At 47.2% G+C, this 15097-nt stretch overlaps 1 protein-coding gene across 4 annotated transcripts in view; it reads right to left on the bottom strand.

The window, feature by feature from the left end:
• TENM4 (teneurin transmembrane protein 4) overlaps positions 1 to 15097 on the bottom strand; it is a 377541-nt gene that overhangs the window by 128346 nt on the left and 234098 nt on the right. For all 4 annotated transcript variants that reach the window (XM_054725404.1, XM_054725405.1, XM_054725406.1 and 1 more), the window contains 3 exons: positions 10784 to 10885; positions 8423 to 8617; positions 3485 to 3685 (listed from right to left, as the gene is read on the bottom strand). In XM_054725404.1, coding sequence (XP_054581379.1) covers positions 3485 to 3685; positions 8423 to 8617; positions 10784 to 10885 — 498 coding nt within the window. The remainder of the gene's footprint in view (positions 1 to 3484; positions 3686 to 8422; positions 8618 to 10783; positions 10886 to 15097) is intronic.

Below are 15097 nucleotides of genomic sequence, written 5' to 3'. Positions count from 1 at the left end.
GGAGGAAACTGAGGGTCCGGAGGTGGAGCAACTTGCTGAGCCATTCACATAGTGGGAGGCAGGTCTTTTGAAACAAAACCTGGTGCCTAACTCCCTGAATGTGAGGAGTCTCTTGGCTGTGGTCCCTGAAACTCAATGATGAGTTTCACTTCCATGGAGTAAGAGTGTCCTTGGGAGGAAGGTGGGGGAAGACAGGAAGTGCTCACTCTGGGCAGGCAGTGTTCCACGTGTGGACATCCCTGATATAATTCAATGATCATATAGCTCTCTGGGGTAGGCACTGTTAATAACTCTTTTTTTTCAGGTAAGGAAACTGAAGCCAAGAGAAGTCTAGTACCTTGCCAAGGTCACACAGGTAGCACGTGGCAGAACCAGGAGTGAGCCCAGGCAGGTACTGCCTACACAGCAGGGGATCTGGAGAGACAGCCACCATCCAAGTGCTTTCACTGGCCTTTGGACTGGCTTCAGGAGGGGTGGTGACAGCTGAGGAGAAACAGAGGCCTGTGGGGAGGCAGCACAGAGTGCTGGGCAGCAGGCCAGCTGAGGCCGCAAGCTGGACTTGGGCTCCCAGCACGGCATGGCATGCTGTGTACCAGGACCAGTGTTGCTTAGGCACATTGCTGCAACCCCCAGAGCCTCAGTGTGATGCTGCCTCACGGGGCTGGTGCTTCTGTGGAGGGGAGGGGGATAGCTCTGTGTGTGTGTGTGTGTGTGTGTGTGTGTGTGTGTGTGTGTGTGTGAATGTGTGAAATATCTGTTAAAATTTTTTTTATAAAATATATTTTATTGATTTCTGAGAGGTAGGGAGAGGGAGAGAGGGATAGAAACATCAATGATGAGAAAGAATCACTGATCAGCTGCCCTCCTGCACACCCCCTACTGGGGATCGAGCCCACAACCCCGGGCATGTGCCCTGACCAGGAATCGAACCATGACCTCCTGGTTCATAGGTCAACACTCAAGCACAGAGCCACACTGTCTGGGCTGAAAAATCTTTATATGCTGTGAGGCACTTGACAACACAAATTGGTATTACTATTTCAAGGGGAGACTAATTCTGAAGCCATCTTTCAAATTCCTGGCCTTGTGGCAGTCATGACACCGTTTCGGTCAGTTATAGGTTAGAGGTTTAAAAACTACAATCGATATTCCTGAAAGGCATATCTCATCTTGCCTCTATCAAATGTCGTCGTTAATATCCAGGGCTCTCAGCAATGGGTATTTCAATCATAATAATAACAATAGCTAACATTTAATGAGCCCATATCATGGGCTAAGTAGCACACTAAGTGCTTTTTTAACATTATCTTAAATAATTCTTTAAATAACAATTCTCCAAAAAATAATTCTATAAGGTAAGTACTATTATTATCTCCATTTTACAGCTTAGAGAGGTGAAGTGACTTGCCCAAAGTTGTAACTAGTAAGTAGCAGGGCCAGTGTTTGAGCCCACGTCTGTTGGACTCGGGGACCCTTTGCAACACATGGCGCTCCTTTGCCTTCACACATGAAGCCACACGTGTGCTTGGTACGAGTTGTGGGGAGTGGGGTGCACAGAACTGAGAAAGATGAGCTCTCACAGTTCTATTCAAAGCCCCTTCCAATGGTTCTGTTGTCTCCTTTTACAGGGCCAACTAAAGGATGCTTAGGATCTCACCCAAAATTATACCTGCCTCCGTGGGAGGCTGTGGAGGCCCATCAGGGATTAACAATGCACGGATAGTTAAATATGCATCATAAACTAGCTTGGTGAACAATACAACCCAGTGTAGCTTTAAGAGAACCATTTGTAATATTGCTATAAACAGAATTATTCCTAAGGCCCTGCACATCTGTCTTTGCAATCATGTCTTTACACAAGCCTTGCAAACGAGGATAAAAGTCTATTTAGACTGTATATGGAGCATCAATCCTCCCGTCAGCAGGAAAGGTAAGTCAAAGTATCCCAAAGGCACAAGTGCTGCATGGATCTCAATGTTGCCAAAGGTCTTACCTTCCTGACCACAACCAGGACTGTTAATACACAACATAATGAGCTGACTTGAGCTTCACTTAGTTTAAACAGTGTGGTGTGGTGGGGAAAGTGATTCAGGGTACACACACTTAGCTGGAGATGCTATCACTTTTTAGCTGTGTGTCACTGGGTAAGATTACTTAAAATTTTTCTGGGCCTTATCAGTTGATTTCTCTTCATTTGTTTGTTTGTTGTCTCAGCTCCCCTCTTGTTAGCATGTAAGCTCACAAAGGTAGAAATGTTCTTACCTCTTTATTCCTTCTGATAAGAGTGCCTAGCACACAGTAGGTGCTCAATGAGTATGCAAAGAGTACAGTATTATGTAAATTGGTAAAAGAGGGATGATGATTCCATTCTCACAGGTTGTTTGTGTGTGTGTGTATTTAAGTAGCGGACACTACTTAAGGTTCACTAGAGGTGAACATACCTACTATCTATTTATATAAAAGCCTAAGCGACCAGCCGACTGGCCAGTAGCTATGACTGACCACCAGGGGGCAGATGCTCAATGCAGGAGCAGAAACCACAGGCATGGAAATATGGAACAAACTGATGAATCTTAGAGGGAAGCGGGGAGCGGGGAGGGTGGCTCTCCGACATCACCCAAGGGGTCTTGGATTGCGAGAGGGCGCAGGTCAGGCCAAGGGACTCCACCAGTGCACAAATCCTGTACTAAGTTAGGGGATCCACATCTGTTCTCATTTAATCCTTACCTTGAGAGGGTCTATAAATCAACAAATGCTTATAAACAGAGGGTGCCAATATAATAATTCTTTGAACTCTGTATGTATAAATCCTATGGTGAACCAAATACCACAATCAAGAACACATTCCATCATGTGTTCATTTATTTGTTCATTCATTCATTCATTCATTCATTCATCAGTGTTTACTGAGCAGCTGCTGTGGGCCTGGTCTATGCTAAGTCCTAAGGAAGGAGAGGTGAATAAGACATGTTTTTTATCCTCATGGAACTTATAGTCTTGCAGAGGATCTGGCCAGAAAGGCAGGTGGGGGTCAGGTCACAGAGAACCCTAAAGACTACACTGAGCTTGGACTTCCCTCTGAGGAATGAATGAAACCAAAGCTCCATCCTGGCAGATATCACCTAGGCACACTGTTCTCTTGGCCTGGCCTCCAGGGACGATGACCGTAAAGTGAGAGATGAGATTTCTCTGAAACATCTGTTATTATAATTAACTGGTTAGGGGTGACATTTTGACTGTCAAGGCCACCACTTGAAAGGAATGATGTGAAGATACGGCTTTTCAGTCCTCTGCCCATCTAAGAGTAGAGGGTGAAGTCTGAAGTTCAGGAAAAGAAGAAAAGCATCAGAGACTTGGGCACGCACAGCTACGTGTCTGAGAGCAGGGTCAGGGGCAGATCAGGACGAAACGGTGACCGCGGCACAGTGGACACATCTTCCCTCTGTCCACGCCCAGCCCTTCTCCCCCCACTCCCCACATTTACCGATAGAACAGTCGTGTCCAGTCCAGCTTGGGTCACAGCTGCAAAGCCCGGTGTCCGGGAGGAAGGTTCCGTGGCCCGAACACTGGTCCAAGCACGTGGCCCGGGGTGTCTCGCAGTTGGTGCCTCCCCATCCCACAGAGCAGTGGCACTCGCCTCTCACGCAGACACCCCGGCCAGAACATGTGGGGTCCATGCAGTCCACTGTGACACGAAGGAAAGAGAACACAGGTAAGTATCTGACCAGCAAAGGTGAGAGGCTCCTCCAAGCAAAGTACCATACCTCGTAGTGAAGTAAAGGGTTTACCCTTTAGTAGAAGGACACAGGTTTCCTGTGCAGAGGCCACGTGGTACAGAGGAGAGCAGTAACTGGCAAATGGTAAACCTGGCTTCCCAACTCTACCTGCTGACTGACTGTTTACCTCTCTGAGTCTTGGTTCCCTTACCTGTAAAATGTGGATACAAATTCCTACCTCGTGGCCTCCTTATGGGAGCTCATGAGGAAGCCCTATGGTGCAGAGGAAAGGTTTTGACATTTGACCTCTGAGGTCCTAAGTTTAAGGGTCACAGGACAAAATGTACTGGTTCTACGACCAGTCAAGACACATACCTGCTATGAGCTTCCATCTATAAAGCAGGTCTGATAGAATTACCTTTCTCTCAGGTTGTTATGCGGACCAAATGACACCGAGGATTTGAAAGGACTATATAAACTGTATAAATTGTAAATTGTTGGAAATCGGTAGCTGTTTTTCAGTTCTATCAGGACATGCAGTAGCAAACTGTGGTCAGAGCTCATTTATAATTCAGACATGCTTTTACTTTAGTTATCAATTAAATTTTATAACCCAGTATATTTGACTTTTGCACAAAAGACTGGGAGACCCAGCATGGGTATATTAGCGTCTCAGACACAAACGAGCAGACTTTACAGATGGCAACACTCTGGGAACAGGCTGTTTATTCTGAGGGCCAGCTTGTTAAAAAAAGCTCTTTTACTATTTAGGTTTTTAAAGGAGTTCAGCTTCATGACTTAAATGATGACTAAGAAGACCAGAGGTCAGGAGCAGCAACTGCTAAAAATATAATAATGATAACACAACAGCAATAATAACAATTAATTTTAACTTAGTTCCTCTCCTATGCTATATTTTTCTTTTATACCTTTTATATATATTATTTCATTTAACCCTAACAACAACTCTTTGAGGTAAATACCATTATTAGCCTCATTTTACAGATGAGGAAACTGAAGCACAGAGAGGTTAAATAAGTTGCCCAAGATCACACAGTGGTAACTCAAATTTGAATCACTCCTGGCTGGTATAGATGTCTTGCTGTTTCCTTTATCCTCTGACTGGTTCAAAAATCCATTCATCATGTACACAGACATAAACACATAAAATGGTTAAAACATAGGAAAACAAAACAAGGAAAGAAATAGGGCAAAGTGGAGAAATAATAAAGCCAAATGAAGGCAAAGAATCTCCTCTCTGGCAGTCTCAGGACACCATTTAATAAAGGTTCGGGCATGACCTGCTGGAGTGTCTGGTAATTAAAAGGAATAAAAATAATAATAGTGATACATTTTCATGACTGGCCCCAGGATCTCAGGATCTCAGAAGGATTATTCCAGCCCATTAGGCTACTATGATAATTCCCTAGATCCAGAGAGTTTTCCAATCTGACAGGAAATGAGTCAGCGATTTCTGTCCCAGGACCTATAAAGGTATTTCCGGCTCCCTGAACACCTGACCCCAGCTTTGGGCTCTAGTTGTCTCTGAGGGGCCCTCGAGGTTGGATCTATAAATCTGCACTGTTAGCCAGCGAGCGGAGAGGGCGGAGAGGGCGCCAAGTTTAGCGAGAGGCCCTGGGCGGCACAGTCCTGCTCTGCCTCAGACACTGTACGTCTGTGAGGGACCCAGGAACCAGCGGAGCGAATTGCATGCTCTCCGAAGATGGTTCAGGCCGGGACAGATCAGAAAGGACTGGTGAGAGGCTACCTCTAGGCCATTCATCATCAATTAATCCCGGCTTCTGAGGGTCAACTTGGCAGAGTGAGTGTGGAACTCCAGGGAAGTTCTAAAGAGGGAAGGTGGCTCCAGGAAACCTGAGCTGAACTGGCTGAGATTCCTGCCTGGAGAACACTGTCCCTGCTCATCCGAAACTCGGGGCCATTATCTGAGCCATCGTGACGCCACAGGGATCCTACCTAGACTGTGGGCCTGCCCTCCCTTTCTGGGGCCGTTGGGGTGACAGAAACCCTAGGACAGGATTCAAGTGATCTCTTCCCATCACACTGGGGTGGTTTCCCAAGTGATATTTATTTTGCAGAAAACTGCGTAACATGGGAAGATGGGCTGCTGGAGGGCCCGGGAGAACTTGGCAGGGAGGCGGCTGAACTTCGTGTAGACAGTCTCACTTAGCTTCTTCTTAGAAGAGGTGCCAAACAGTTATATTTTTCCTCTGTAGAGCTTGCCATTTAAGCCAAAATTTCTGGAAGAAGCTCAGCCCGTTGATGAAATGATGCGGCCTGCGTGGCCAGGCTGTAAGCACAACTGTTGCCCCAAATGTTCCACGCCTCAGTGACCACACAAGCTATTAGATGCTCTTCAGAACCCAAAATACAGTCTCACTTTTCACTGCAAAAGGCCCAAGTTATTCTCTTCTGCCCCTCCCCCAACCCCTCCAAAAGTGCCCTGCTGGCGTGGTTCAGACTTTAAAAAAATATAGGCCAATAAACTTCAGAAGAAGGAAGCCGGAGAGAGGGGGGAAAAGTAAGCTTGTTAGCTGATGTTTTATAAACACAGTGAAACCCCTTAAAACAGAGTTAAGGGAGGAGGGGAGGCATGAGGGGGAGGGCAAAGGCCCCCAGAAACTCCATTATAAACACAGGACTATTCAATGATGTTTCACCAGAGAAATAGAAATAATAAAAGGAATCAGTCCCAGATGGCCCTCCTCGGAAAAGAAAGCGGGAGTAAAAACATTTCTTTTCAAATAGATAATGTAAATCAAAGAGCTACACAGCTTCTTTTCTTCTCTTTGTAAGTACCCTTGTGCTGGGGCACTGTCCAGGGGGCGGTGGAGCTTGACCCCCCCCTCCTCCTCGGCCCACACAACGTGGCGGGGTGGGGGTGGACAGCCCCACAGTTCCAAGAGGAATCTCCTCTTTGTTTCTCTTTCCTTCTCAGGGTCTTCACCTCAAGTGACTAAACTGAAAAGGGACAGCAGCTGAAGGTCACCATTGTCAGGAAGAGAAAGCCAAGCTCCTTTGTGTGAGGGGCTGGCGGGCTCCTCTCTCAGACAGCCCACAGCAATCTGGTCAACGATAACAGGCCTGAATCAGGACCTGCAGTCACACTTGGGGTCCACAGACAGCCTGTCTCAGAGAGGCGATGCTTTTCAGACACTAGTTCCTTCCTGTTCCCCACTCTTTAAAAATGGGCCCATTATAGTCTCCCTCTCCCTCTCTCTCTCCCCCTTTTTGTTAGAGAGAAAATGATGCCTTAAGAGGGGACTACCTGTTAAATCCCAAATTTAGCTCTCCTTAGAGCTCCTTCCACCCCATGGAGAAGGTGCTGGGGCGCTACATAGTGGACAGTGGGAGGTAACGACTATTAGCATCATCCATCAGTTTCCAAGGCAAAGCCCATCCATTTCAAAAGACCTTGGATGAAATGAGTGGAGGAGAACAGGAAGTGTGCTTCGGTTGTCCCCAGAATAAACTAATAACATAAGAGCTAACATTTATAGAGCATTTACTATGTGTCGGACACTGAGCTTTACATGGATCATTTAATTCACTCCTCCCAACAGCCCTCTGAGGAAGGCATTCCCATTTTATAGACGAGGGAACCAAGGCTAGTTAATGGCAGAGCTGGGGCTCAAGCCTACATCTGATTCCCAAGTATGGGCCCTTAAAGCTACTCTAGACAGCTTGTGAAGAGTACTCCTCCTTTCGTCTGGAATTTCCATGCAGCCGAGAGGAAAGAGCACTGATCGGAAGTGCGGAGGCCTGGGTTGAATCCCGACCCAGCCATCGGTTAGCTAGCTATCTGACCATGGTGATGCCAATGCCCTTCCCTGGGCCTCAGTTTCTTCATTTGTGAAATACATATATTTACTTATCTCACCTTGTTAGGTTTCCTGGGAAAGAACTGATGCCATGGTTACATCAGCAGTTCACTTTCTAGCCTTGATTTATACAGGCATATAAGGGTGTCCCATACAAATGTATACAAACTTTGAATGATTATACAGTCAGTGTTTATTAACATACCATTCATCTTCAAAATTAAGTGAGTTATCAGCTGTTAAAGTGTGTACACATTTTTGGGGGACACCCTGTATTTACTTTATGAAGGAGAGAGACATGCCTTTGAGCACCTGAGAGCTACATGCATGAACACACACATACACACACACACACACATAGACACACGAGTGTGATAGTGGAAGGCAGAGTTTGAAGGTCTAAATACATTCATACTTCAGAAATGGGGAGTGAACGAGCTTAAAGGGGAGTGGAAAGAACGTGGGCTATGGAGACAGAGAGATTGGGCTCAAACCCAGCCCTGCCATTGGCTAGCTGTGTGACCTTGGGCAGGCCATTTGACTCTCAGAGTCTCCATGTTCTCAACTATAAAATAAGATGATTTCCCCTTTCTACTGGGGTTTGCAGTTAAATAATGTAAGGCTTCCAGCACAGAGCCTTGGATACAGTAAGTACGCAGTACAACACTTCTGTGCCCTTCACTGAGTAGGATTGCATTTGTCTGTCCTCTTCTTTAGACTCATTACGGTTGCTGATGGGCTCCTGGCTCGGGGTGGGGGTCACAGGGCAGCTCAGGTGGCTTCCTCTGCTGCCTGGATGTCCTCTTGGCCCGTGCGCTGACCTCTAAGTTGAGCAAGGTGCTGGGCTGCCTGCACGCGTCTTACCTTCCTCGCAGTTCTCGCCCTTGTAGCCGGGGTTGCAGATGCAGGTGCCCATGATGCAGGTGCCATGGTTGCTGCAGGCCACATCGATACACTGGTTGGTGGGCACGTCGCACTCGGCGCCCTTCCAGCCGCTGTGGCACAGACACCGGCCCTTCATGTACTGGCCGTTCCCACTACAGAGCACGGGGCAGGAGGCTGGGGAGACAGCACGGGAAGCCTGGTGTGAACCAAAGCCCAGCATCCCCCACCAGCTTTTGTCCCTTTCTCCCCTCTGCCTGCTGGCTTGACCGAGAGCCTCCTGTGCTTTGCCACAATTCTCACGTGTGCCCATCTGTCTGCTTCTCTTGTTTTATTTAATTCCTGATTAAACACATCTGGAGCTGCAGGTGAAGGTGTGCAGTGGATGGCCCGGTAGAGCTGGTGCCCAGTGAACTCTGCTTCCTCTCCCCGACCCCAATATTACCGGGGCAGCGTGGTGGTTGCCAGGACCCCAGTGAGTTCCTGGGGCTCCCTGGGAAAGACAGCTGAGCCTCCTGCCTGCCCGCATCCCTCCTCCAATGCTCTCCTAATAGCGCTCCATTTTGCTTCCCCACCCTCATCTGCAGCACACTCATTGTTGTCTTTAACCCAGCTGTCACTCCGTTTTCCTTGCCTTTCAGGCCTCCACTCAAACCCATAAACCACAGCTCCATAAGAGAGTAGCTGAGCCCAACTTAGCTCTTGAAAGTATTATCTTTCCATTCTGCCTCTTAGCGTAGGGTTTTGTGAACATCTGTATGAAGAACACTATATAAAAATAAATTATATTTCAGTGTGCTGTAAGTACCCACCAGCCTTAGTGAGATTCACTAAGAGGCTGTTTTATACAGGGCTCTTCACTCTAAGTGCATACGGGATGAGACGGTAATTCTCATTAGAAGGGATGACTCATCTCTTCTCTCTTGCACCACCTTCCCCGCCCCCACCTGGCAGCTTTTCTTTAGAAAGCGCCTGCAGGGAATCACTGTGGAGGCTGCAGGCTTTGCTGCCTCAAACTGAGTCTATTCCACCTTAGAAAGAATAAGTAGAATCCCCAAAGCAGTGCCACCTCACCGTGTTTTCGGCCTGGGGAGCATCTCTGGCTTCCACCAATGAGCAACGACTCAGGCATCAGGTCTCAGTTCCAGGAGCACCTCACCTGGGAGCCCTTCCTGGTCCTCACCCATCCAAGCTGAGACAGCTGCTCCCTCTCCCTCTGATAGGCACTCCCTGCACGTGACCTCCCTATGGTGTTTCTCACCTATTAGCCGCTTTGTAATCGTCGATTTTGTCTGTCTCCCAGGCGGAGAACTCCTGGGCTTGCTCAGTGTCTAGCACAGGACCAAGCCCGAAAGGACACAAAGCAATGACTGATGAGGGGGAAAAACCAAAGGGAGTTTCCCCAAAGGGAGTGCCGAAATCTCAGGACTACAGATCTCCTTTGGTGTTTTCCTTGTTGATTCTTGCAGGACAATAATGAAGGCCAAAGGCAAACGGTCGATCATGGCAGCCTTGAAACTATCGCCAGGTGGTTATCATTAGCACCCTATGTGCCAAAATCTGAAGCAACACTGGGGTCCTGTGTGGAGGAGAGCAGTCTCGCCCACCTCCCAAGTCCTTGGTGGTCTCAGCCATGATTGTGCCTGTGCTGTTAGAAGGCAATAACTGAGCAAGAAACCAGGCCTCCCTTCTCTGGGCCAGGAGGGAACCACACTAGCTGAAGGTGAACTTCGAAGACGCTTGGCAAAGGCTGATCACTCCTCTAAGGGGAAATCAGCTTTCCAAAGGACCCCCATGCCACTCCTTCTGCCCCCACAACGGGACATGAGGTTAACTGTGGCTGCCCCTTCCTTCCTGACCTTCCGGTCATGCACGCGTGGGTCAAGGGGGCCCCAAAGACCTCCCTCGCAGGGTTTCTGAAGGATGGCCCTTGGGAGCCCTTCTCGAGAGAGTCAAGAGTGGCCTGGAGCCCTGGCTGGTTTGGCTCAGTGAATAGAGTGTTGGCCTGTGGACTGAAGGGTCCCCGGTTCGATTCCAGTCAAGGGCACATGCTTGGGTTGCAGGCTCTACCCCTAGTGGGGGGTGTGAGGAGGCAGCCAATCAATGATTCTCTCTCATCATTGATGTTTCTCTCTCTCTTCTCTCTCTCTCTCTCTCTCTCTCTCTCTCTCTCTCTCTCTCTCTCTCCCCCTTTCCTTTCCCCTCTGAAATCAATAAAAATATATTAAAAAAAAAAAAAAAAAGAGAGTGGCCTGGAGTTCTGCACTGGCCCCGAGGAATGGGACCGGAGCTGCCCACGGGGCATGGGGAGTGGAAATCACAGGTCCACCCTGGGGCTCTCACCTCTGCCGCAGTCGGGGCCCAGGAAGCCCAGGAAGCAGTGGCAGGTCCCAGAGATGCAGTCCCCATTGCCGTAGCAGTTGCTGGGGCAGTTATCCACCGATTCTGGGGGAGAAAAGAGAAGGAGAGCTGAAAACAGAAACTTCTTTCCCAAACAGAAGGCCCAGGAATCAAGCCTCAGGTTAACACATTCGAGCTCTTCTTGCCCAGTCACTGAAAGCAATCAATCGAGTTAAAAGTTATGTTACTAGAGGCCCAATGCATGAAATTCATGGAAAAGTAGGCCTTCCTTCCCCCTGGCCGCCGACACCAGCTTCTGGCCACTGGCTTCGTCTGGAAGGTCTTCCTGAAGGACATCCGGTCTAATTAGCATATTACGCTTTTATTATTATAGATATAGCCTTGGCCAGTGTACTCAGTGGTCAGTGGTTAGAGCGTCGGCCGAAGCACCAATGGGTCTTGGGCTTAATTCCTGGCCAAGTGCACATACCTGGGTTGCAGGTTAAATCCTGGGTCCCGGTCAGGGTGTGTGTGGAAAGCAACCAATCGATATGTCTCTCTCTCACACTGATGTTTCTGTCCCACCCCTCCTTTCCACTCTCTCTAAAAATCAATGGAAAAGTATCTTTGGGTGAGGATTAACAAACAAACAAACAAACAACCTTAAATTATTTTTACTCTTACTGAGATATATCTCGACTGACCTTAAGAAATGTGTGCTGGGAAATGTCTGCCTGAACTAATTTTTTTATAATTCAAATTTGTATCTACAATACATTAGAAATTTTTTTTGCTAAAAACATTAGTAAAAAAAAAAAATAGTTCAACCTGCTATCAGGGCTATCTTTGGATGCTCCGTTATTGGGTGATTCTTGTGGCCTTTACATTTTCCTGTGTTTTTATTTATTTATTTTTCACAATAAGCTGATATTCCAGGAACATATTTTTTAAAGCTACTGAGCATTTGTAAACCTGTCTTTTCACACCTCTGATTTTTCAAGCCTCAGTCCGGTCCCCTCCCCACCTGCTAACAAAACAGCTGCATGGCCAGCCCCTCAGCTTCCTCTTTTGCTCCCTTCCCTCCCCTCTCCTCCCCCTCCCCCCTCTTCCCTTCTCCCTCCCCCTTCCCCGATTCGTTCACCACCCAGCAGCCTGAGTAATGATGTCTCTGAAATGTTCTCCTACTTAAAACCCTTCAATGGGGGAGAAAATGAAAATATCCAAGCTCCTTTAAAAGGCATAGATCTAGAAATGGCCCAAGTGCCCATCAGTAGATGTGTGCATAAAAAAGCTGTGGTACATTCCCACCATGGAATACTATGCAGCTGTAAAAAAGAAGGATCTCTTACCCTTTGAGACAACACAGAGGACCTGGAGAGTATTATGCTAAGCAAAATAAGCCAGTCAGAGAAAGACAAGTATCACGTGATCTCACTCATATGTGGAATCTAATGAACAAAATAAACTCACCAACAAAATAAGGCCCAGAAACATGGAAACATGGAAAAGACTGACAAATCCCAGAGGGAAATGGGGGTGGGGGGATGGGGTGGGAAGAGATTAACCAAAGTTAACCAAAGAACTTATATGCATACAAGCTTTGCCCATGGACACAGACAACAGTGTGGTGGAAGCTGGGGGATAGGGGTGGGGTGGAGAGGAGGAAGTGGGGAGAAAATAGGGGACATCCATAATAATGTCAACAATACAAAATATACTTAAAAAAAGGCATAGGAGTTTCCTTTCATATTCCCTTGGCCCTACCTGCATTCCTTATGTCATTGGTCCATTTAATTTGTTCATTAGATTCCACATATAAGTGAGATCCTGTGATAATTGTCTCTCTCTGACTGGCCTATTTTGCTTAACATCTGCTATGATGCCCCTCTTGAAAGATGTTCCTTTCTCTAATTCTCCCTCATACTTTGGGACTGTCTGCGTGACATGTCAGGAAATATCAAATTCACTTCAGAAATGTTTTAGTAAAAAAGTAGTCAATGTTTTGTAGCTCCATTTAGTAAAGCCATTCACTAGTAAAGCTATGCATGTGGAACGGCCCTCTTCCCAAATGCTGGGTGTGGAACAAAGGAGAGAAGTCACTATTTGTGAAAATCCTCTTTGTGCCATGTATTTCCACAAAGTTTGTCTCATTTCACTGTCACCAAATCCAAAAGGATGTATCGTTATTCCTTTTATTTATTTATTTTTTTAAGGTGGCTGGGAGATGACATGACTTGCTGAAGGCCACACAGATACAAAGGCATGGAGGCAAGATTCAAACTCAGGCCTTAGGACTCCAAGCCTGGTTTTCTTCAATAATATTATACTCTCTGGGCCTTAAAGAAATTCACTCCATAGCAAGCCAGGAGAATGAGCGAGGTAGCAGATCTGTGGGACCGAGAGGCCAATCCTGAAGACAGCAAAGGACTCAGCGGAAAGGTACAGAATTCTAGAACTTTTAGAACTTAAAGGGACCCAAGAGACCATCTATCCCAAAGTGTTCATTTAACAGAGAAGGAAATGGAGCAGAGGAAGGGCAGTGACTCACCAAGGCCTCAGAGTGAGTCTGCACTCGGAGTTGAAAGTAGAGGAAAGGGTTAGTAAGGTGGACAGAGTTAAGGATTCAACCACGTCTCAGCTCACAACTAAGTCTTGAAGCCAAGGTGAATGCCTCTGGTAAATGAGATGTTACCATAGAAGACGAGTCTTGCCCACGGGACATTTGCAGCCTCAGTGGGAGCATGAGATGACACTGCCACCCGGGCAGCAGCACAGGACATGAAGCAGCTCCGCGTGGAGTGAGGAAACCTGGCCTGGGGTCGATTCTTCTGGCACCATGCTGGGTGACCTAAAGCCAATTCCGGCCCGTCTCTGGGTCTCACCTTCCTCATATGTGAAATCAAGGTAATGGCAGAGGTGACCCTAGGCCTGCTTCCTGTTCTAAAATTCTGTGAGTCTGAAATTGAGAGCAACTGTGCAGACAAGGCATCCATACAAGGGCATCAAGCCTTAACTGCAGCAAAGCACTATGGCCCATGGACATAGATGATTACAGGGCCAACTTACGGGGACAGCTGATATGGGGCAAAACCAGCAGAGGGGAAGGCTACTCGGAGGTGATGGGTGTGAAGAATGGCGTGAATATGGATAGAGAAGGGAACAGATAGGGAGATGGGGAGGAACTCATAGCATGGTGCACTTCCCAGAAAGGTCTTTCCCAATTGTCTGCCATTATCAACTTGGAAGCTACTTCAAAAGTTTGGAAATAGGGTTCAAAAGTGTGGTTCCTTTCCTGAGTGGGTGGGAAATTCCACTCACTACAGGTTGTTCCTCTGCTAACACGAGCAGTTTTACACTAACAGGTAAGAACAAAAGGGTCTAACCCAGCATATGTTCTCGTTTCAGGGCAAAGTGGTCGGGTCCTCGCAGAGCGAGGCTCACAAGCCATGGCCCCAGGGAATTCTGCTCTCACTGGCTTTGCCTGGAAGAATCCATCTTCCTGACTGATGCCTTTACTTTACAAGTGAATTTCTAAACAATGGGGGAGAGAGAGAGAGAGAGAGAGAGAGAGAGAGAGAGAGAGAGAGAGAGAGAGAGAGAATGGCTTAGAAAGTTTCATTTTGAATATTCTTTTAAAAATAAGAATTCTGAGTAAAGTTTAAGGCAAGATTATTTTCACTTTTAGCTACTGGCTAAGGTAGGACTGGAGGGTGGGCTCCACCTGTGGTATCACAGAAGTATAGGATGGAGGTAGGAGGCCTGGCCTCAGGTCTTCTTCTGTGGGGCCTTAACCATGTCACTTCATCTTTCTGCACCTGTTTCATCATCCCTGCCTGCTTGGCAACTCCTATTCCTTCTTTCAAATGCAGCTCCAATGTCACCTCCTCTGACAAGCCTTCCTGATTTCTTTTTTTTTTAAATATATTTTTATTGATTTCAGAGAGGAAGGGAGAGGGGAGAGAGATAGAAACATCAATGATGAGAGAGAATCATCGATTGGCTGCCTCCAGCACGCCCCCTACTGCGGATCGAGCCTGCAACCCGGGCATGTGCCCTTGACCGAATTGAATCCGAGACCCTTTAGTCCAAGGGCCAATGCTCTATCCACTGAGCCAAACCAGCTAAGGCCTTCCTAAGTTACTCCAGGACTCTCTCTTTCCTTCCCTCCTACTTAAACCCCAAACAGTCCCCAGCATTGACTGTGAACTCCCTGAGGGCAGACACTGAGTTTATTCATTTCTGTATTTGCCTTGGTATCCATCTCACAGAGAGGGTCTCAATAAATGTTTGTTGCTGTCACTGAGAGAATTCAACTGG

The sequence above is a fragment of the Eptesicus fuscus genome, chromosome 13 (genome assembly GCF_027574615.1).
Source record: "Eptesicus fuscus isolate TK198812 chromosome 13, DD_ASM_mEF_20220401, whole genome shotgun sequence".
Classification (NCBI taxonomy): Eukaryota; Metazoa; Chordata; class Mammalia; order Chiroptera; family Vespertilionidae; genus Eptesicus; species Eptesicus fuscus.
The sequence above is the reverse complement of the archived record's forward strand: the minus strand, read 5'-3'. Positions and strand labels throughout refer to the sequence as shown.